The 23,234-nt window shown below is 34.8% G+C and overlaps 6 protein-coding genes across 6 annotated transcripts; 4 read left to right on the top strand and 2 right to left on the bottom strand.

Annotated features, from left to right (window-relative positions):
* Positions 1-1,081: 1,081 nt before the first annotated feature.
* MONOS_8925 (uncharacterized protein) lies at positions 1,082-1,315 on the bottom strand (the record flags this gene model as incomplete). The annotated part of the gene is made up of 1 exon (XM_067879375.1): positions 1,082-1,315. One exon carries the CDS (start codon positions 1,313-1,315, stop codon positions 1,082-1,084), a length of 234 nt encoding a protein of 77 aa, XP_067721172.1.
* A 4,297-nt stretch (positions 1,316-5,612) lies between these two features.
* Positions 5,613-6,369, top strand: MONOS_8924 (uncharacterized protein; the record flags this gene model as incomplete). The annotated part of the gene is made up of 1 exon (XM_067879374.1): positions 5,613-6,369. One exon carries the CDS (start codon positions 5,613-5,615, stop codon positions 5,991-5,993), a length of 381 nt encoding a protein of 126 aa, XP_067721171.1. The 3' UTR covers positions 5,994-6,369.
* Positions 6,370-10,815: 4,446 nt separating this feature from the next.
* On the bottom strand, positions 10,816-11,505 carry MONOS_8923 (uncharacterized protein; the record flags this gene model as incomplete). Its single annotated transcript, XM_067879373.1, has 2 exons — positions 10,816-11,412; positions 11,494-11,505. The coding sequence occupies 2 exons, from the start codon at positions 11,503-11,505 to the stop codon at positions 10,816-10,818; spliced, it is 609 nt and encodes a 202-aa protein (XP_067721170.1).
* A 2,461-nt stretch (positions 11,506-13,966) lies between these two features.
* Positions 13,967-16,564, top strand: MONOS_8922 (uncharacterized protein; the record flags this gene model as incomplete). The annotated part of the gene is made up of 1 exon (XM_067879372.1): positions 13,967-16,564. The coding sequence occupies exon 1, from the start codon at positions 13,997-13,999 to the stop codon at positions 16,562-16,564; it is 2,568 nt and encodes an 855-aa protein (XP_067721169.1). The 5' UTR covers positions 13,967-13,996.
* A 344-nt stretch (positions 16,565-16,908) lies between these two features.
* Positions 16,909-19,649, top strand: MONOS_8921 (uncharacterized protein; the record flags this gene model as incomplete). The annotated part of the gene is made up of 5 exons (XM_067879371.1): positions 16,909-16,920; positions 17,011-17,101; positions 17,157-17,225; positions 17,286-19,510; positions 19,641-19,649. The coding sequence occupies 5 exons, from the start codon at positions 16,909-16,911 to the stop codon at positions 19,647-19,649; spliced, it is 2,406 nt and encodes an 801-aa protein (XP_067721168.1).
* A 1,214-nt stretch (positions 19,650-20,863) lies between these two features.
* MONOS_8920 (uncharacterized protein) lies at positions 20,864-23,192 on the top strand (the record flags this gene model as incomplete). The annotated part of the gene is made up of 2 exons (XM_067879370.1): positions 20,864-23,121; positions 23,177-23,192. 2 exons carry the CDS (start codon positions 20,864-20,866, stop codon positions 23,190-23,192), a joined length of 2,274 nt encoding a protein of 757 aa, XP_067721167.1.
* Between the last annotated feature and the right edge of the window lie 42 nt (positions 23,193-23,234).

The raw sequence follows: 23,234 nt of genomic DNA, 5'->3' as shown, positions 1-23,234 counted from the left end.
GAGAATATGATAGGTTGCTGAATTTCCTTTGCTCCATTTTTTCAGAAAAAATCTGAAAAGTTATTGACGAATTTGATAATTTGAATAATGGTTATTCAAATATTTCAATTATTTTCTGAAAATTAACATATCGCAACTATTTGTGAATTTAATAAATAATTACTCAACAAATACTGAATAACACGATATCACGAATAATTAAAAACTATTTTATTCAATATTTTTTCTCACAGTTCTTCTTTCACATCTTCTCTTTCTTGAAAATAGTTTCTTTCTTCCAATAAAGCAAATTTTCTTCATCTTCGATGATTATCTCAAGATCAATGATTTTTTTTCGCTTCTGCATGAAAAAATTTCTTATTTCCATTTCTTTGTACTGATTCTATTGGAATAACTCAAATAACAAAAAATCCATTTAAATGATTTGATGAAGATGAATATAATTATGACGAATAAGAAAAAATATTAATGTAATTTCGTTGCTAAGACAGTGCATATGAAAACAATGATGGAGAAGAAGAAGATAAAGAAAGAAAATAATGATGATGGAAAAGAAGAAAATGAGGAAGAAGAGGAAGAAGAGGAAGTTTAAATTGAAGAAGGCGAATAAACGATGTGACAAACAATTCTTTTCGCAGTTCAATCATATTTCATAAGATCTTAACCATCCCCCAAAGCATCCCATTTCCTCAGCTCACTTAAAACTCTTCACAAAATCTCATTCCCAAATGTTGTGCCTGATCCTTCAATCCAAATCGCCACACCCGCCCATCCACTGCTCATTCCTCTGCCTTTTCTTCGCCATCGCCCTCCCCTTTCCCCTCACAATTCCAGAGTGATGGCTGCTCTCAGTTTCTTGTCTTTGTTATTCTCCTCCTCCATCCACCTCACAAAATTCTCCGAAAACAACACCCCTCTCCTTTCATTCATCTTTCTCACACTCTTCCAGAAATTCCTTCCCCTCCTCTTTCCCTTCTCATCCTCCACTCAGCTCGTCCTCTCCACTCCTCTGTTCCATCGCTTCTCTGGTGAATGGCTTCTCCCATCGCAGCAGTCTTCTCCTGAAAGCCCTCTCGCCCTTTCAAGACACACCAAGCAAAGCGGCTGTGCTGCCAACACGCAACCCGATGTTCCATCTCCCGACAAGATGGAGTGCAATGACCAGCTGCGCGAGTCCATCCGGACAAGATATAACGCGGCGGAGGCGAACATCGTGTCGGAGATGCTTGGCCAGTCGCTCCTGCGGAAACCGCTCCACAGCTGCCCCATGCACAATCTGCCGCTGTTGCTGCAGCTGTTGCTGCTGTGCTACCATCGCTTGGCAAAGAGGTGCTATCTGTGTTCTTCAGACACCACCCGATAATTGTGCCTGTAGCGTCGGTGTGGCGTTAGTGTGGTGTCGGTGTGGCAGAGGAGAAGAGAAGAGATGACGTGCAGCTTCACTCGGTTTGCTGAGAGCTCACTGCTGAACGAGGAAGGCAGATGCTGCACGGCAGGTGGCTGACCTCATCGGAAAAAAAAGACAGAAATGAACATCACTTTTTTCCCCTCTGCTTCTTCCTCTGCTTCTTCCTCTTCTTTTCCTTCTCTTCCTTCTCTTCTCTCTCATTCATCTCGCTCTCTGCTCCAAGCAATACAAACTGCCATTTCCATTTCTAGCTCCACCAATGCCCTGCGTTGCTCACCTCTTTCATCTCCATTCCTCAAAAATGTCTCATTACCCACGGGTTACAGACAGAAGCAAAAGAAGATGATGATGAAGATGGTTGAACAGCTGACAAAAAGGAAAGCGATGATGTGAATGCAATCGGTCTCTTTCCTTATCCCTCCCACATCTGTGCAGCCTCCAACGTCCTCACCATCCCATCCCAAAAAGCTGCTATGAACGGCTGCTGACACTAAATGAAACATGCTCCGCATTCAGCACCAAATCGACTGCCTGTGAACCAGGCCTGCAAATACTCCCAGAACTGGCACCCTCATTCAGACGAACATGTCGCTCAGTCGGCTCGCTGATAAAGAAGGAGAAGGAGAAGGATGTGGTGGTGTTGGTGAAGCTGCTGGGAGTAGAAGAATCGGAAGATGAAGATGATGATAGAAAATAAAATAGAAGTGGATGAAGAAGACTAGACTGAATATGGCAAAGAAGGTGAAGAAAATGATGAACAAAAACCAAGGAAAAAATAATTTCGTATTTCTCGGTTTTGAAGACGGAAACAAAGAAGAAGAAGAAGATTCGAAGAAAACGAAGAAAATGAAGAAGATAATGATTATGGAGAGTTCAACCGTTGGATATTTTATGTTGAATGATATCTTCAACATAACAATCTCAATGACATAAGGCTGAAGACAAAGGTTAAATGACTCAAATCCATTTTGCCTGTAATTTTCCTCCAGCTGCTTGTATTACGCCAAACTACCTGATTTTCTCGTTTTTTCGCCTCTCAATCCAACCAATGAAAACCAGTTTCATCGCTCTCTTCTGTCCATAAAATCAATGTCTTGCCCTTCTTATCCCAAGAAATGCGCCTTGTTCTGCTCCAATTCCCTCAAATCTCCTGTTTTAGTCATTTGCCCCAATCTTTCAAACAAAATTTTTTGTAAATGTCCTCTTCCTCTTTTTAAAAAACGTTCCCTTTTCATAGAAATCAAACATTCTTCCTTTTAGCTTTAGCATCTTCCAACCCCGTTGATTTCTGCTCCATCAAAATTCATTTTTCATTGAATTTCTATCCATCGCGCATGTTGAGTCCAAAAAAAGTTGCATAAACATTTATAATAAATTAATATCATGCTCCAATGATATATTTGTAAGATAACATTTGGCCCCCTTCCTCGCTGTTCTGCTCTGCATGGAATAAATTGTCCATTTTTTATAAATTGTTTGAATCACGACTTTGGAGAGGTTACAGATGGAAATATATTCACAACAAATAGAACAATAAAAATTGCATACATTAAAATTTTCTCATTTCCATTGAAAATGTCATAGCCCCACAGCCATCCAACAATCAAAATGAACAATTTCATCTTCCATCAATAAAAAAAGAGTTGTTGATGCTGCTTTTTCATCACTAGAAATATTTCATTTAGCCCAGCTGCATTTTTGGTCACATGAAATTTTCATTCTGTAGATATTTCTTGAGCATTTGAGATTTGTTTGATCATTTTCCATAACGAATAAGAGTCACACAAGAAAAGGGGCACAACTCGATGCACTGTGGCTGAATGGGCATATGAAGACAATGCGATTGCAACAGGATAGATTTATGGAATGGGGTGATGGATTTGTGCAATTGAGAATGAACAGGGTTTTGAGAGGGTGAAAGGAGCGATAAAGGAATATTTTTTTGGAGGGAGAAAGACGTATTTTTTGGAGGTTTAAGAGGCAAAATAGATGTGTAGGAGATGGATTGGGATGAGGTTGGGAGGGGTTGTTTCTGAGATTTTTGTGAGTTGGAAGGTGTGGGAATTGCGTTTATTATTTGTGAAAAGGATTTTGATGTGGAGGAGGTGGAATAAAAGGGAAGAGGAGAAGGGCTGAAGATGAGTGGAGTGAATGGAATATATTATCTTTGGAGGAGAGGACAAGAATTGGAAAGGAAATGGAGAAGAAATGGAAAAGGGATGGTTTTTTTTCAAATGCAGGGAGAGAGAGGAAGGTTCATATGAGGCAGAGCAAGGGGGAGAAGTTTTTGTGGATGTACAAGTAGAGGGGGAAATGGGGTTGAAGAAAAAAAAATGAAGAAAATTTTTCTTCATATTTTTATATAATTTATTTTGTGAACCGTTTTGTCGCGCCTCACATTTGCAGGGCAAGGGATGGAGGTGGAGGCTGAGGAAGACAGGAAGAAGGAACATCAGCGCTGGCACTTTGCATTGGTGGTATGGAGACAGAGGAAGATGAGGGGCCGACGACGAGAGGATGTTTTGCACCAAAGAGAGGCAAAATATGGAGATATTTAATTTTGATTAGAAGAAAGATGCTGTGAAAAGAAGTGACAGGGAGTGAAGGGGAATAGATTTGTGCGAAGGGGTTGCGATATTTGGTGGAAGGGCGTTGATATTTTGGAGGGAATGTGGAGAAGAAAAAGTCGATACAGCGAAAAGGGGTGAGAAGCGCTTATCAGATGAAATATTCTTCATTGCTAGTTTTTTTTATAGAATGTAGCTGGCTGAGTTATTTGAGTGGAAGCAGAATACAGAATTGGGTTTTGGCTGATTTTTTTTGAGGAAGCAGAAAGGAAACGAAGACGAGACAGATGGGTTTTGTTGGCAAAACGGAGAAATATTTGGAGGAGGAGAAGAAAATCAGTGAAGAATGATCATTATAACGGTGTGTATTTATATTTTTTAATTATAAATTTTCCTATATTATTTTTTTTATGAAACTAGATTTTTTGAATGAGTGTTCAACGACAATGAATGAACAAGGAATGCGGAAAAAGAGGATATTGGATGCATTAAAAGAAGTCAGGATATGACAATTGCAGAACGTTGAGTGAAATGAGCTGGGGCGAAATGCAAATGAATGAAATGGAAAAGAAGATCAAAAATTTTAAGAAGGTTTTGGAAGACATATAGGACGAATCTTATTTTAAGCGAAAAATGAGATCAAGGAATTAATGATACAGAGGAGGAAGAAAAAGAAGCGGAAATTGAAGCAGAAGATAGGGAAAAGAAAAAGAGATGAAGAAGGAAAACAAGAGGGATTAGAAGAATGAATTTTTTTGGAGCATTGGAAGAAGAGCAGAAAGAAGGGAATGAGATGGTGATATGAATTGAGGGAGGACATGAAGAAGAAAAAAGAGAAAAGGGATTTTGGAGAAAAATAGAGGAAAGTCAGTTCAACAAAGAATTATTCAAAAAAGGAGATGGGAATATCCTCAAGAACAGTATCAAAAGGAACATCTTTATGGACGGAGGTTGTAAAATGTTTTGTTTTTGCCGGAGATTACGGAAGGGATAAAGAGGCGAGGGGCGCCGTGATGCTTTGACAAAAGAAGGTGAGATTGACGAGCAATAATGGTATGATATTTTTTTTTTTTTGAAGCTTTATTATTAGACCGATTTTTTTGCATGACTTACTAATTTTTTCTTTTCACCTGCTTGGATAAAAATATTTTTGAGACTGTCCTCTTAAAATAACGAAGGAATGCAGAACAACATCAGAAGATGGAGACTGAAGGGCAATCGGTGGATTCAACTTGGGAAAGAGCTTTATAGGATTATTAATTATAAAAATGCATTGACAGCGAAGGTCTGTTATATTTTTTTATGAGATTCATTATATTTTCAGCAGAAAGAGATAAGAAAAGGGTTGTAAGATTTTTGGGGTTATAAGAAATATTTTATTGAGAGGAAGAGAAAGAGGTGAAGGAAGAGGTGGTGAAGGAAGAGGTGGAGAAGGAAGAGACGAAGAAAGAGAAGGAGGAGGGAGTGTTCTGGTGAGCGAGTCAGATTTCTCATCTTTTTGTGTTTCATCAGCCCCGTTTCTTGCACCGCCTTTGACACCCCTTGTATCTCTTTCCAAACTGACCTTCTTCAACATCTCGACAAATCCACAGAAAACAACACATTTAAATGAAAGACTGAGTCAAAGAGCATTTCTGATGAGTGGATGCTCATTTTCATCAGTGTGGGATGTGTATGATGGAGGGATTGTCCCCTCGCTCAACAGCCCCTCATCTTCATTGGCTGTCTCAAACACTTCGTTCGTTGAGTGTTGCAGGACAAGAAATATTGAATTCATTGGAAGCAAAGAAAACCCATTGAAACCAGGGAGACAAAACACAACAGACGATGGAGCAAATTCATTTATTTGGTGCGAGTGGAACGGGTCGAAGACGACAGGGACAAGCGATTCCTCTTCAGATGGAATATCGAGTGGAGGGGCTATATCAATGTTCAACAAGGCATCAGGAACACTTTCAGTGAAATTTTGTTCGTTCAACAACTGCACAGCATATTATACTGGGGGAGTGATTTTTTGAAATTCGATCAGTTCAGTCAAGACTGAGAATAATTCGTTTAATTCTTGTATTTCTCAAAAGTATTATGGAGGTTGGATGTATTTATGGCGTGTTTCTCAAAGAGATAGGATAAGCTTCTTCGAATTTCAGAAATGAAAAGCAAATAGTCTTGGAGGAAATTTTTTTATTTCAGCTTTTCATGTTTCTGAAGCAAACTGAATTGGAACAATTAATTTGCCTTAAGTTTGGAAAAAATGAAGCTTTGCAATTGGACAGGTTTTTTTTTGGCTATCATTTATGAAACGAATTTTTCTTCACTTTTTTTTAAAGTTTTATCTTTTTTCTTCATTTCACCTGTACACTGGTAAATTGAAATAAATATTTTGTAATTGTTAAAGTTAATTATATGTTTAATGAGAAATCAAATTGATGTGTTATGTTTGACTAGTTCTTCTATCGAATTTATCAAAAAAATTAGGTCTCATTTAAGTTTTAACAAATTAATGTTTTTTCAGTGATAAACAAAGTGTAAATTTCAAAAATAATAAACTTTTCAATAAAAATAACAAAGTGCAATGTTTGAAATGAAGAAAAAACAAAAAACAATGAAAAATAATATAATAGCAAAATAAAACATTGCGGTAACTTTTCACATTTTATCCAAAATGTTCGAAATGATAACATGTAATAATCAAGATTTGACATTATTATTTTTCAATTATTCGTTTCATTATTCAAAAAAACAATACAATTATTTTATTAAATATATTGCTTCTCTTCAACGTCTCGAATCGACCTATATTGTATTATGATCGTTCATAACATAAATAAAATTAAAAAAATATTGCACAAAATAATAAATTCTTTAATTTCGAATAAAATTTAATAAATCAACAATTCACACATTTTTTGATGATAGTTCATGTCAATCATTTCAAAAAAGCAATATAAATCAATCATGCTCAAATTGTAATCTTCAATAAGAAATTATTGAGCTTTTTAACCTTCATAATTCCAAATAATTCAAATATTAGATATAACTGAAAACAAAATTAAATTATGGATTTCTTAGAATTTTCTCAAATCAACTTTGTTTTTTAATATTCAATCACAATTCTTTGATTATTCATTTAAAAATATTTATTTTTGTTTTTTCTCTTTTTCCACAATTATCAAAAAAAAATGATCTTTCTTCGAACTAAGTTATGATAAGAAAAATAATGACCCATATGAATATATTATCGAAAATAATATCTTCATGCAAAATACATGTGTTTTTTAATCATTTCAATGTTATTTTTTCCACTTCGAAAATTTTCATTCAAAAATTATGCTTTCAAAAAGAATCACCCATATATTTAAAAAAAACGTTCATAACATGTTTTTTTAATAAGGTTTTCTTGATTATAAATGAATCGAACAATAAAAAACACGATCGAAAAGAAACATTCGCTGATATGAGACTATTTGAAAATAATCAAACAAAATGAAAAAAAATTAATAAACAAGTTGCAAAACTAAATTGTTTGAAAAGAAAAGTCGCATTCAGCTGAAATAAAATTGTTTTACCCATTTTTTTTCAGACACTTGTTTTCTTTTTTGTTTTTCTCCTGAAAACAAAGAAGATTCATCTATTTCTTCTTCAGGAGTTTGTTCCGATATCTTTCATTTTGTTTCCACATCACATTTATCCTTTTTTGCTTTCCTCTCTGATATTTGCTTTTGTAGACTGTCTTTCAAGTTGCTGGATTCACTTTTTTCTTTTTCTCGGAAGAATAAAAAAAAAGAATAAGAAAGATAAACATCTCATTCCAATCTTATGAAAATATTCAAACCTTCTTCACTTGGTTTGTTTTCCTGAACAAAATCATCACTTGTTAAAACTTTCATGTTAAAAACTCCATTAGAAGGACGGGCCGATGAACAAATTGAAGATATTTTTGTGATTGAAGACTGATTGGGCAGTCTGTCTAAAACAACTGACGGATCAAATGGCTCTATCCCGCAAGCGAAGAACGATTTTTTAATAGTTGTAGGTTCCAACGCAGCATTCACAGCATCTGCCAATGCTGGCACAAGAGCTTTTCTATATGACGATATTCCACTTTCGGTTGGAGGCTGAAAAAATGAATACAGTCTTTTTGTGAATTGCGCAAACACATAGCTATCAAGCGGTTGTGTCAAATAGGGAGTGTGCGAAGGAGGAATAATTATTTCGATTGAATGCTCACGGGCATAGGTCTATTTTGTACCAGTTTGGAAAGGCTTTTATATATTTTTTTATTAGCATATTATTAATTCTTATAATTATAGAAAACAAACTGCTGATGGAAAAACGCGAAATTCTTCCATCAAAAAATTGATATTTTTTCTATTTTTTCTCAACCCATAATTTTTTTGCTGTGATCGCAAAATTAAACAATTCAATTTATTAACTTTCTGATGAACAAACATTGTTAACAATGAAATGGTTGAAGAAGAAATATTTATGCTGCTGTTTGCTTGAGAAAATTTTACTGGTATTATGAAATATTTCTCAATTTTGAACCGATTCATTATTCTGAACAAATTCTTGCGTACGCACACTCACACACAATTATTGTTGAAGCATTTTGTTCAATATCAAAAACAACGATTTTCAACTGTGAATGCGTTTCATATTTCAATAGATTGTTGATAATAAAAATATAATTATCTGAATATTTTCATTCTTTTTTCACATTCCTCACCGAACAGTTGATAATGTGATCGATGGATTTTTTGTTGTTTTTCAAAGGAAGGAAGCAACGCAAAGTGAAAGAGAGCATACAGCGTTATTGATGCTTTGACAAAGTCATGAAGAAGCTGGATGAGAAGAAAAGATGGACAAGACAAGACTGCAGAATCAAAGGCGAAGAGGAGAAAGAAGAAATTGGCAGTTAATTATTTGCTTCAAGAGATGCAAGATGAAGTTGCAAAGGAGATAAGTTGTCAAACAGATGATTGGATGCTCATCGCTGCTGAGGAAGAAAATGGATATAGAAGACAGAAACAACGATAAAGATACGGTGCGCCTAATGAATTTGAATAGGATATAAGAGATTGGCTTTGATATGAGGCTTTAATAAGCAATTGCGTGAAGAGGAAGAAGAAAAAATATTGAAAAGAAAAAAAGTTGCTGTGGGAGAATGAAAGGTTCTGTGGAGTGTTTGTTTGAGACATTTCAATGATCGTCGAGATCAAAGGAACGACTTTGCATTTTTTGTTGTCTGTGATGGAAGTGAAACAATCTTCATATTGTTGAGAAGAGATACAGTTGAATGCAGTGAATGAAATGAGAGAAGCGAAAAGAGAGAGTACGAAGGATAGCATGCTGTGGGGAGTGAAGTTAAGGAAATGACGAGTCCTTTCGAAACAAGCAGAAAAGAAGAGAAGGTTCTGGATAAACATGCTTCCAATGGAGTGGCGGTGACTGAAGGTGCTGACGCAATAGACAATAGAGGCTGGAGGACTTGGCTTTTGGAAATTTGAGGAAAGATGATGGAGATAGAGATTGAGTGTTTAAAAACAACAGAGTTTAACTGAACGAGAAGAGAAGAAAGGAGAGGAGGAAGATGAAAGAAAAAGGCTGAGACAAAGAGGCATTTGATATATGGAATACAAAAAAGAGACAAGGAAACTTCATTGGTTTGTGAAAACTTCTGAGACAATGATTTTATTATATTCAAATTCTTTCATCTTGATTTTTTTGTATTTTAATAACTTTGTTGTTAACTTTTTTCAAATCTTCTGTAACAATTAATTTATGTCTTTTCTTTTATTCTTTGACCATGCTGTCTTATTTTTGTCAAGGTTTCTGTGTGGTATCTGAAGACAAAACGAAAAACACAGGAGAAACGTGGTGCAAAAATCACTTTTAAAACTGCATAGACAGATAAACGCTTTTTCAAAGGTTCTAAGCTGAATTTCGAAAAACCACCTCACATAGAAAACTTAAATTCCAACATTTCACCATTTTTTAAGAAATTTTTAATTAAAGAGATTTAAAAAAGTTCAATGAATGAATTGTGCTTTTAAAAATAATTTGTGAAAACGAAGTGTCTTTAATAAAATTGTTTTTCCATTGAAGATGAACGTAAGTCAGCTCTTTCTGAAGTGTGAAATTCTATTTTTGAGGTGGGACGGCTGTGAACTGCTGAGATGTTTGGGAAATCTGGCTGTGCCCGTACGTGAATAATATTCGTTACTCCTCCTACACCCTTTGCTTTCAAAATGTTGTTGGGGGTTGTGCGAATGTGTTTGAAGGTTGCTCCATTTCTTTTCATTTTATTATCTTTGTTCTGCTGGTGTGATAGAGGTCTTCCATTCTGTTTGCCTCTCGAGGGAACTGTTAACATGTAACACTTTCTGAATGAATTTTTTCCCGTATTTTTTTTTCTTCAGGGTGCAGCTGGCGATGCATCGCAACAGAAGAATTTTTCGATGATTCTTGTTTCGGAATAGACCAAAACAGCGGTGAAGGTGATGGGAGCAATAGAAACGAAGATTGTGAGGGGTGCAACATGGAGACGAGGGGCTGATGCAGAATTTTGATTTTTCACCTCAATAGCAGTTATTGGCAGCTATGGCATTGCAAGCGCAAATACGTGATTTTATTGGATGTTCTCCTTCAGATCTTGGATTTGCCATTATTTTAGCCAGCAAAAATTTTTCGACCCCAACAGACATCACAAACACATTTATCGACGAACTTCCTATTCCGTTGTCGAAGTCGAAGAAAGAGAGAATCTATCCCGATCACACTCACTGTTTTCCCTCTCCAAACAACAGAAATCTTCTTTTCCCCAACATTGATCGTCACCCCTTAGCTCACATGCCTCCCACTCAGCACTGTGATTGTCGAGCTCAACTGCGCCATGCTCGACTCCGCTGCATGCCCCACTGTCTTGCAAGGTGCTGCCTCACTCATCCCACACAAATTGTTTGTGTCACTTCCACCCACACCAACATATCTATCTTTCATTCCCTCCTTCAACCACAACTTCTTTTCTGTGTGCTGATACACATAACTGCTTCCATTATAATATTGGCGGCACACTCTCTTATCATCACTATTCGTTGTGTACGATTCGTAGAACGGGTTTGCCGATGAAAAGAGATTGCATAGATCTTGGAAAAACAAATCATTGCTATATGGAGTGGAAGCGTTGCATCTGCAATCGTGGAAGAAGAAGAAACAAAAATAAAGGTTGTTGCTTGGGGGTGTTGATTGATCAGGATAAAATCTCATCCCTCCGCCATATGACACTGCTGAGCACGAAATGAACTGCATGCAACGCATTTTGAATGCAGCTGGAACATATGAGCAACTTATCCCTCTTCCATGTGAACCTGTAAGTGAGCACAAAGCAAAAGAACACTCAAACACGTAAGCTCTTCTTCCACAAAAAACTGTCATTTCCTATTCAGTTGAATCAAAAAACAAAATAACAAATACAAAACAGTTTAGTAGAAAATTAAAAACTATTTAAAATAAACACACATATATCTTCATAACAATGTTGCTATATAAATTATATACAACATGATTTCTATTTATATTCTTGTGAAAGCAATAAATGCACTCAAAAAGAATTTTTGTGAATAGAGCAACATTCCAATGGTTTTTTAACAACATTAGGAAACTTTTGATAAATATAAATGATTATTATAAAAATCACACACACGAAATATATGAAAAAACTTTGAAAAGTTAATAAATTGAATTGTTTAATTTTGCGATCACAGCAAAAAAATTATGGGTTGAGAAAAAATAGAAAAAATATCAATTTTTTGATGGAAGAATTTCGCGTTTTTCCATCAGCAGTTTGTTTTCTATAATTATAAGAATTAATAATATGCTAATAAAAAAATATATAAAAGCCTTTCCAAACTGGTACAAAATAGACCTATGCCTGCTCACGAGACAATGAAATAACAGGCCAGCAAAGCCTCGATGAATGCCCATCCATAAAAATAAGCACCGATGCTTCCGATCCATGTAGTTCAATTCTTTTAATATTAACAGTGGGAAAAATGTTTTTCAGCATGATTTCCTTATAGTATTTTTGTGTTATCCATCCGCTTCCGTTAGCAACAATTTCAATTCGTTGATATTTTGAAACTGTAAGATCTTTTGGAACAGTTTTTGTGGGCCAAATCATCACTGGATTAATTGAAGATCCATCTGCAAAAACTCCGAAAACCAATGTTGCGTTGGGCTGATGTTGTAGGGAGTGTAACATTGGATCTTTTTGATCTGATCGTTTGATTACGAAATTGTCAACAGATTTACATGAACAAACGCCTGTTTCGCTTTATTTAATATCAGATCAGCGCAAATTTTGTTTGTTCTTATAGTGTCACCCAGCAATGCAAACCACGCTGAAATGTTTTCCGTTGAAGATGTAAACAACCTTTTCACATCAATGGATTTTGGTTTACCGTTTGAAGAGCATTGCTTCTTTTAATGAACCGTCTTGCCCATTTTTCATTTATTTCTGTCAATTCGCTGTTGTCATCCTTGTTTCGGTTTTTTCTCTGCAAGACGAGTTCAGCCTGAAAAAACAACATCAAAAAAGTTAATAAAAATATCAAAACAAAAACAAAAATATATAACTGATATCTTTGAATGTAACTTAATCCGTTGAAAGTGGATGAGATTTGGAGCAGTCTTCTATTTCTTCTTATTCTTCTTAGTTGAACAAATTCGGTCTGCCATTGTGTTTGGGGTCTCTTCCCTGATTTAAAGAAGAGATATGTCGATATAGAGGTGAAGAAGAAACGAAGCCAGATGAAATAATGCTTTTGTGTGTAATCTCTTTTCTTGAAAGAAGATAATTTATTTTTTCACCTTTTGAGTTTAATCTTATAAATTCTGCAGTCGTAAAAACCTTTGAAAGTTCTGAAGACGAAGCAAAAGAAGACATATGTGTAATTCTTTATGAAAAGTCACAAATGTTTTATTTTTCAATAAATCAAAAATTTCATATTTCATAAAAATTTGGTTAACATGCACCAAACTTTCCAAATATGGAATCCATTATTGGATAATGCCATTTCAAACATTCTTGGGGAGATTTGTGAGCTGAAACAGAAATTTGATCAAAATATGAAAATTTCGATTTATTTGAAAATTAAACCTTTTTGTGACTTTTCAAAAAGAATTACCCATATTGAAAAAAAAGTGAACATAATGGCTTTGTGATCCATTCATTTTATTGAATTAATTCAATAATCTCATCATTTCAAAAAAAGTTAAACAATGCACAATAGAAGTACAAAAGGAAGATGTTCGATTTTTTCAAAATCAAATTCTTCAACTCACTTTTTCTTTTTTGAGTTTTTCATTAGACTTTCCCGGGTTTTGTCCCTTTCCCGGGATATATCCATGACTTTATTGGATTTCAACTTATGTTTACAAAAAAACACTTTTGAAAACTTTCAGGATATAATAAATGAAACCTTATAAATAGAACTTTCTGTTCAGATTCACAAAATATCAAAGAATGAAAACAACTGTATTGCAATGTTTTTATTTCTTGCAATTTTCCTTTTTTGTCAACTTTCGGAATAGGGAACAAAATTTTGATAAAAAAATGCAACTGAAAATTTCAAGTGAGATAAAGAAATTTTTTTTTTCTAAATATAAAAGATCCAAATGAAATAAAAAACGTTGAAAATTGCAAAATGAACTCATGTTTATGATCGCCTTTTGAAAGAATAAATTTCCTCGTTATCAAGCTACAATTTATGTATTTTCAACATCAGATTAAAGCATTTTTTGAGCAAAAAAATACTTCGAAAAACATATTTTAATTACGGCTTATTGATCAATTAATATTTTCTAATAAACAGCAGAATTAAATAATAAAAAAAATTTTTAACATTATCTGTAAAAGTAATTACAATATATTATTATATTAACATTTTCTTGGAGTGGTATATGGTGAAAAGTTTATCATCATTGGACTTTTAATTTTTTTTAAAAAACAGTTGCAATATTAATGAGTCTTTCTGATAAACCAAATGAAATATTTGCATGCGATTTAGAAGCTTCTGCGTCTAATTCTCCTGCTACTGATTCAACGTCCTATCAGTTCACTGCATCGAAATCATCATTTCCATTTAAAATTCAAACTTCGATTTCAAATCATCATCCATCAAATTTGCAACATTTGGAAACACAAGAAGAATATTTTCCGAACATTATCTTAAAGAAAGAAGATTTTTCACAATCAAAATATTTTGTTAAAGATCCTTCATTTTTAGTTGAACTTGGAAAAAGAGGAGAGCAAAATTCATTTAGTCGCGCAACTGAGCAAAAATTACATACACTAAATCCGTTGAAGCACATAACTACGTGCATACAAAATTTCAGTTCTAAGTGCAATCAAAAAAACATCTTAAGTTCTTCATCTGACGATATTTGTTCATTTGAAAAACAGGTTCAACAAAAACATAAGGAACTTATCAAACAACACGATGAAAACGAAAACGAGCAAGTACGTTCAAATGGATTTCAGGAAGCATATGAACATCAATTTTGTTCAGAAGAAACTGATCCAGATCAAATTATTACTCGTACATCATTTTTCTCAGAGATCGAAAACAAATGTATTAAAAACCGCAACAAAAGCGTTAGAGAACAAAATACGATGCACACAAACTCCGAAAGACAAAAAGAAAATGGCACTTCGATTTCAGGAACAGCTGCCACTCGTTCTTATAATTCTGAACCATTGACTTCAACTTTTCAATCTTGTTCAAAATTATCAAAACACAAAATTCCATCCATAAATTTAGCGAACCAAGTTGATAAAGTGTCATCTGTCTCTGAGGCATTACTTCATTCTTCGCCATATCCTTTTGAGAATAATACTACAGCCAATGATGAATGTTCTTCAATTGGTTCAAGCTCAACAAAAGATTCTTCATCTCAATCTCTTTCAAACACTAGTTCATCGCTCTCTTTAGAGCTACTGATGAAAGAGGGAATTCTTGAAACCCAACAGCAACGGAAGCTGTGTCTTGACTTGGAGTGGAACCACAATGGAGAGCGCCGTTCGATGTTAGGAGAAACCGAGCTGATTGGACTGCTGAAGCGATGGAAGAAGGCTGATCTGGAACTTGCTGACGTGCAGAAAAGTTCTGCGTTTGTTTGTGAAGGAGAAAATACATCATCCTGGAATGGATTAGCGAAACAGAAGAAAGAGCTCATAAAGTCGCAAATCAAAGAAGCAAAACAGCATTGGAAACTTTTTAGAGTCTGGCCACGGAAAGACTGGATTGAAAGTGAAGAAGAGAAACAAATGTGGGCAGACGCAGAAATGGTAGAGGAGCTGAAACGCGAAAGAAACGAGGCCGATGCCGAAGCTACATTTGAAGAGTTGCAAAATCGCCTCAAAGGAGAAGAGACATCTGAGCTAAATGAATACGAAAAAGCGAGACTGGCAAAGGTGCTCAAAAAGAAATTGAAACAAAGAGAGAAAGAAGAGCGACGCAGGCAGGAAAGTGATATGGACAGATTTTACAGAATCGTTTTGAAGAAGTCCAGACAAGAAGCACTTCGGTGTCCATCCTGTGATGAGATCAATGAAGAGATCAAAACAAGAAAGAACAATACACTTAGTCATTCTGAGATAGGTGGAGATACAAGACAATCTGGAACAATTCGGTCAGAAGGGATATTATCACAATCTTCAGAAACATTATATGATCCTTTGGATAAATTGAAATCCTTATTAAGCGAACAATATTTACAAGAGCATTCGAATAATGGAAAGCAAATTTCGCTTCAAAATTCACTTTCTGAGAAGACTCACAATGAAACAACCTCCACTTTATCACTTTTAAAAGGAATTTTACCACAAAAAGAAGAAAATGGTAAACCATTATCAATAAAAGAAGCGTTTCAAACGAAATCGCATGATGACGAACCAAACGAGCAACATTTACCAGAGAGTTTGAATTCTCTGCAAGTACAACCAATTTCAAAGAACATATTTACATCTTGCAGTTTAAATACCAAATCTATCTTAAATCCTGAAATACCATTTCAGTTATCCAAAAGTTCCATTCAAAATGTCCATTTGGCAAATCAGTTTTTGAACAAAGACAAGCATCTTTCTTCTCAAAATTCTACAGGAATCATTGGAACATCAGATGGGTTTGCTTCAAAGTTCAATAATCCAACATCACTTTCAATTACAATTTCAAATCCATTCACTGTTATTTCAAACACAGGAGACGAGACGCATCCTTATTTTGTTATTGACTCAGAAAAAAGGAAGAAATATGCAAAATGGAATGTTGCATTGACTGTTAAAGATGAAAGAGAGATGCTTCCTCGCTTTATTTTTTCATTGCATTTGCAGAAACTTGAAAAGAAGTTGTTTAAAAGAGGAATTGATCCTAAAATTATTCAAAAAGAAGAGAAAGAATTGATTGTGTCAATGAGAAACAATCCTCCTATGGTAGTTCCAATTAAGTGTTTATCTTCTGTTGCTTTGGATCCTTCTTTTACTGATCTGAACTTTAAATCATTTTCCGATGTTATTCGCTTGTTAACCTGATTATTTATCAACTAAATAAACTTTAAAACTCCTGTCATTTACAACAATATTATACGTATGCATTAGAAGTTTTTACTCGACTTCATTCAAGAAATTAATTTTATAAATCTTTCGAGAGTTCGAATATTTTTTGATTTTCAATTAACACTATTCATTTTGTATGATTTTATTTGCAGTGATTTTTGAGTTTTTTCCTAACTATTTGATTGTCATTGATATATGTATTGGAAAAAGCTTTTGTTAAACTGCTTCATTCGAACATATTTTGATCGATTTCTATAATTTTATTATTTTGCATACAATTCCTTTTTATTTTGAGAAATACAAAACATATTTGTTGATGCATGTTCGCAAATGTTTGCATTTATAGAAGCCAGCATATATTTTGAGTTATATTGATTTTTTCCTTTTCATTTGGGTTTTTTGGATTTGGCAATTTTTTCAAGGAATATTCTGCTAATTGCCAAATATCCGTAGTCACTGATTTTGAAACGAAAAACACTTATAATAGGGATCAATCATTGCATGGAGATGAAGGTATTTTTGAAGAATAATTTGATCCTGTTAAACTTTTTTTATTTCACATTCAAAGATAATTTAAAATATCAAGTTCACAAAAAAATTGAAGAAGATAGCTGCATTACATTACCATCTGGATCCAGTTTGACTTTTAAATATTTATTTGTTTATTTTGATGATTATTCTATATCTTGAATAATAGAAGAACAAACTTTTGGATTCTTTCCATCAAAAATAAAATTAGCATCGACCAGTAATGATTCATCTTCCTATTGGAGCTCAAGACGACAAATGTTTGAACAATCAATGCTGTCAAATCATTCGTCTTATCCATTTGTCCTCCAGTTGGGAAATACTAATGAAAGATCAATTTCACGTGAATATCAAAAGAACGTGGATGAAACAGCCAAGGACAGATATTTTTTTCAAACGAAGACGAGACGGCAAACATGGAAAGGAATAGATGAAAGCGAACTTGGAAAAATATCAACTTCGCCAGATGATACTCAATCCTGCTGTAGTGAAGTCAGAGAGCTTCAACAATCTTCATATTCAAATATCCCTTTGCAACCAATTTATACAAACATAAGAAATTCAAAGACTCTGGACAGACCTTCTTCTCCAAAAAGAATAGAATGTTTAAGAAGAGAAGCGATAGCTGAAGAGTGCACAGACAATTTTGGAATAGAGAAAGTGATGATTGCCGGAACGGATACACCACAAGCTTCAATCAAATTTCAGAGCAAGTATAAATTGGACAAAATGCATCAAGATGTTGAACAACGGAAAGCACAACTCAAATTTGAATCAAATCAGAAAACTGAGAATTCAACGGAGATGGAAAATGTGATTAGTCCGACACACATCCAAAAAAATCCCTTTTCAATAAATGAGAAGAAACGGGATATGCTCTTGAAATACACACAAGAACAGTTGAATTCCACAGAAAAATATATTTCAGACGCAATTTTGCAGCTTTCTCAGAATAGAAAAAGCAAGGAAACGCAAAATGATGTTATCAGCAAGCTTGGTAAAATGGCTAAAGACGCAAATGAAGTCACAGGTTTCAATGATTATTCACATGCGAGTTTGAATGTTGGCAAGAGACCTCAAGGAACTAATTGCGATAGCCAGTCATTGGATATGTCGTCTGCATTGAGTTCGATGTCTCATATTGGCGATGATTGCGAGGCAATTCTTTCGTTTCCTATGATCAACGAAGTTGAAGATAGAACAGAACGTGATTGGGGAAGCAACCAAGCGCAGAATGGAAAACTCGAAAAAAAGATAAGAAATGAGATGACAGAAAAATGGGAAAGAAAGGCGATTGAACGTCGTATACGTTTGGAAGAGTTTACTCAAAGCGATTCAAATGAAAGGAAAGGAGATGAAATGAAAGGAAAAGAAGGGAGAGAAGGGGGAGAAGAAGAAGAAGAAGAAGAAGAAGGAGGAGGAGGAGGAGAAGAAGAAGAAGAAATGGGTGAAGAAAATAGAAAAGCGGAAGAAAGAGCAAGAAAGAGACAGATACAGGAAGTGAAAGAGGAGATTGCAGAAGCCAAAAGGCATTTCAGAGTGTTCGGAGTGTGGGTCAGAAACAGTGCAGCAATCGATGCAGTTGAAGAGGAAATGTGGGAAGAAGCAGAGAAGAAAATTCTTTTGAAAGAAAAAAGGAGAGAAGAGGCAGATATTGACTCAACAGCGGAGAGCGAGACACTTGAAGAGCTGAAGCAGAGGCTGGAAGAGCTAAGAGGAATGGAAGACTGTGCGGATAGAGACAGTGATGAAGCACTTCGGGTGAAGATTGAAAGGAAAGAGAAGCTGCTGGCGATGCAGGAGAAGCAATTAAAAACTTCAAATGTGTTCCGATTCTTGGAAACTCTGCAGAAAGAAGAGGAAAAAACAGCAAAAAAGGAAATGAGAAAAAGCAGTAGGCTAAAGAAAATAAATTGCTTTGAACAAATATCGGAACAAAAAAATGAATACAAAGAAGAAGAAGAAGATTTTGATGATGAAAGGGATGAAGGAGATTGGATGAAAAAAGAAACGAGAAAGAATATTTACCAACAAAAATATACGAACAACAGCAAAGGTGAAGATGTCAATTTATATTTTGATGGAATTGGTGCGTGCTCAAGTTCTATAACTGCAGTTGATGTTCTGCAACTCCAAGAAAACGAGCACATGCACAACAGAATTGAATATGTGAATGTTCCATCTTATCACGGAACAATTCCTGCCTTGCCGCACTTTCTAACTCCGTCTGTGCAACAACAGCTGTCTACTCAATTATTCCGTTTTCAAACAAATTCAAATTCGATTAACTCGCTCATTGCTTCTCATTGTTCATCTTCTCTTTCGCGCTCTTCATTTTCAATGAAGCAATCATTTCTTGGCGAAGTGAAAAAAGGAGCATTCAATTTGCATACGGTAAATTACAACGAAAATTGTAAGCAAATTTGTGATAAAATATATTACGATTCAAAGACTTACGATTTTCCAAATGAAGAAATCATTTGCGATTCTTCTTTTATTCCTAATTTCGATGAATTGCCTCAAGCGACAATAGTGCCTTTGTTTTTCAGTTTGCAGCTTTCATCTCGCAGATATAGTAATTTTACTCTCGCTCATCGAAAGGAAACCCAAAAAAGGTACAAAAGCTTAAGAATGTTGATTTTTAAACGGATCTTTGCTAAAACTCATTTACAAAAAAAATTTCTATGGAGTTTTGATGAACCCAGCAAAAGCCTCAAGAAGCAATGGAAAAGTTGGTATTTTATGAAAAAAAGGCATTTCGAAAATTTGTCAAGAGAGCAACTTGCTGAGATGTTTTTACAAGAACATAAACTGGAGGCGGAATTTTGCTCAAAGTATACTGTTCAAACCCTTCTTTTTGGTCAAGACAAACAAAATGCCCAAGATTTAGAATGAAGAAACTATAATTGGATGCACTATTTCTGACTATTATTAATTTTAAAAAATCTTTTATTTTAAACAATGAGAACATTTTTCGATTCAACAAAGATACAGATATATTGATTTTTAATTTATGTATGTTCTATATACAACATTTTGCTATATCAAAGAAAAATTATCATTTTTCAGCAAAAATGCCCCGAAAAGAACAATTTGTTTCAACTTATATTTGTATGAATATAAGCTGTTCATTGAAACAAAATCATTATTCTTGCGAATGGTTTAGAAATAGAATCATTGCAAATCTGTTTGATTTAATTCCGATTCCATTCTCTGTTCACTCGCTTTTTCAAGATCATTAAATTCAAATGATCTGACTCATTATTTTTTATTTTCATTTTGATTATTCGCGAAATCAATGCTACAACAACAAAAGTTACTCTCTTTTCAACTTTTCATTTTTCACAAGAATAGCCCACAATTTTGTTTATGGAACAATCTTATTGATAATATTTGTTTATGAGAAAAGACTCATGGCCATTGGATGTATGTTAATGTATATAATAATTTTTAGATGAAGAGCATCGAAAATTTTAGTGTATTTTTTTGCTTTTGACAACTTTGTTACAGTTATTCATATTTTCTATTTTCTCGTTTTGTTATTTAATAATTTGAATCAATATTATAAAAATTATACAGAGAATTTCAACGGAAGATGAAAATTTAGGAACAAAAGCATCAACTGAAAACATTTCTTCAACTCCTTTTCTTGATATTCGTTCCAGAATAACAAGCCAAGGAAATACAACTTCACTTTTTCAATGTGGGGTTGCTCAACCATTACATGAAAGCGCACATATTTCTTCCATGATGTCGAGAATAAAATATTCTTCTTATCGTCCATATTTTTCTTCTTCTTTGTCTTCATCATCTTCAAATTCTTCTTCTTTTCGTTTGATGTCTTGTTCTTCATTGAATAACACAGCAAGAAATAGTATTTTTCATAAGAAAATAACAGAAACGGACCAGAAGAAACAACAAGAGTCATCTTTGAAAAAACAAGATTTCTCAGTTCCGTTCCTAAAAGAAGAAAAACATTTTTCTGAAAACAACCCAGAAATTTATAGTGATAAAACAAAAGTCGCAAAACAAAAATCAAAAATTGTCATTGAAGATGCAGATCGTCCTGTATATTTATTGACTGCTCCAGACCTTTTTGCTGAGCTTCGCTCTCTTTGTATCCTAAGACATCATAAATCAGAAAACACAACTTTGAAACCAAATGCGACTATGACTGAAGTTAACATATCGGTAAATCATCCTCTTCCTTTAAACACTAAAAAGAGCCAACCAGCAATATTAATTAGCTCAGATAATATAATTCAACAACAAGAAATAGAAAAAGTCAAAGAAGAAGAAGCTGATGATGCAGAAGGCGCACTTCTTGAATGGCATCCTGTTCTATCAAAGAAAAAAGAGATGTGCCACGACATCGACATGGAGATTGATGGCCAGCGGAAATCTGAAATGGCTGAGTACGAGAAGGAAAAAATGATTCGAGAATGGAAAGATCTGGAGCTTTCATCAAAGACAGGGGAATACAGTCAAAAATATGCAAACTCTGCTTTTTCTTCTACTACTAATACAACAGCTCCTTATATTTTGTCTGAAATAGAAGCAGATTCAGAATTAGAACGACACAATTTGTTGAAGATGAGTCAACTAGAAAAAGACAAGAAGGCAAAATTGCTGATTGTCAAAAGGGAATTGGAAGATGCCAAAAGGCATTTCAGAGTGTATGGCGAATGGGTCAGAAAAGACTGGATCACAGATGATGAGGAAAAAGAGCTGTGGGACAAAGCAGAGTACAAAATGATGTGTGAGAAGGCGAAAGAGGAGGACGGTGCAGGGCACAGCAAGTGGGGTCATTTCACGATTGAGGAGCTGAAGAGCCTCTTGAGAGACGCCGAAGACAAAGAAATGACAGAAAAAGAGAGGGGCGAGCTTGTGACGGAAATAGCGAGGAAAGAAAAGAAGCTCGAAAAGCAGGCTCAGCGCGGGCAGCTGACGCATCTGGACCGATATTTGATTGAATACACGAAATGGAAGCAAAAAGAGCGGAAGAAGCGAGGCGATCCGACCTATCTTGACTTTAGTGCAATGCTGCGCTCGCCTAAGAAAGAGGCAGCACCAAAGGAACTGTTTGACCAAAGTGAAAGCACCGGATATTTATCTTTGAATGAAAACGCGGTGAATTTTGATTTGATCGAAACATATCCTCTTAATGAAGTTCCATTGGCAGCAATTTCAGAGCAATCTCTTTCTGATTTGGCACATCTGGCACAAGAGTCAGATTTACAGTCAAAACGAGATGCTTTGGAGAATTCAAACACTTTTGATAGCTCATATGTTCAGCAAGAATATGGTAAATCTATAAAAGAAGCTGAGGATAACATGATTAACATAAGCCAACAGAACTGTGATAATTTGAAACATCAATCTTTCTCTGATATGATTTCTCAAGAAAAGAGACTATCTGAAAATTCAGTTGGACAACAAGAAATTAATTTGTTGGCATCAGATGATTCAGCGAAAGGTGAACAAGAGAAGAGAAATTCAATGCAATCGAATCAATTTAAAATGTTTCCTCATCCCATTCACAATCATTTACATGCAACTGATTGCAGACTTCCAAGTCACATTGGCAAAGCGGGAGAAGAAAGTCGAGCGAATTTATACTCAGAACACAACAAATTAAAGTCTGATTTACATTTCAAGAATCTATCCTTTGGATTAGAAACATATCCGTGTGTGGTTTTTTCAAAAGGAAATGTGAAAGAACAACCAAAATTTTCTCAGTTCTCAAAATATTTCTCACTCTTCAGAAGACAAACCATACCATTGTCATCTCCATCTTCATCTTCATCTTCATCAGCTGATTTTTCTTTTAGAGACACCCTTATGCCTGTGGAGTTTATCTTGCAACCAGATGACAAGCCTCCAACAGTCGCTACAAATCGACCAAAAGTTCTTCTTCCAACTCCTCCACAAAGCGAGTCAAATGCAATTTTGCCTGCTGTGCCAAGCTTTGCCCATCAAAAGGAAAGCCAAATTATTGTTACTCCGTTTGCGTTTGATCCGAATTTCTTATTGGCTCAATTGCACTGTTCTTCTTTGAAGGCAGCACAAAAATTAAAATTTTTTAAAAGGAGACGTTCATTTTCAAAGCCATCTTTTC

This window comes from Monocercomonoides exilis (genome assembly GCF_001643675.1).
Source record: "Monocercomonoides exilis strain PA203 chromosome Unknown scaffold49-690789, whole genome shotgun sequence".
NCBI classification, from domain to species: domain Eukaryota; phylum Preaxostyla; order Oxymonadida; family Polymastigidae; genus Monocercomonoides; species Monocercomonoides exilis.
This window is presented reverse-complemented; position numbering and strand designations above follow the sequence as displayed.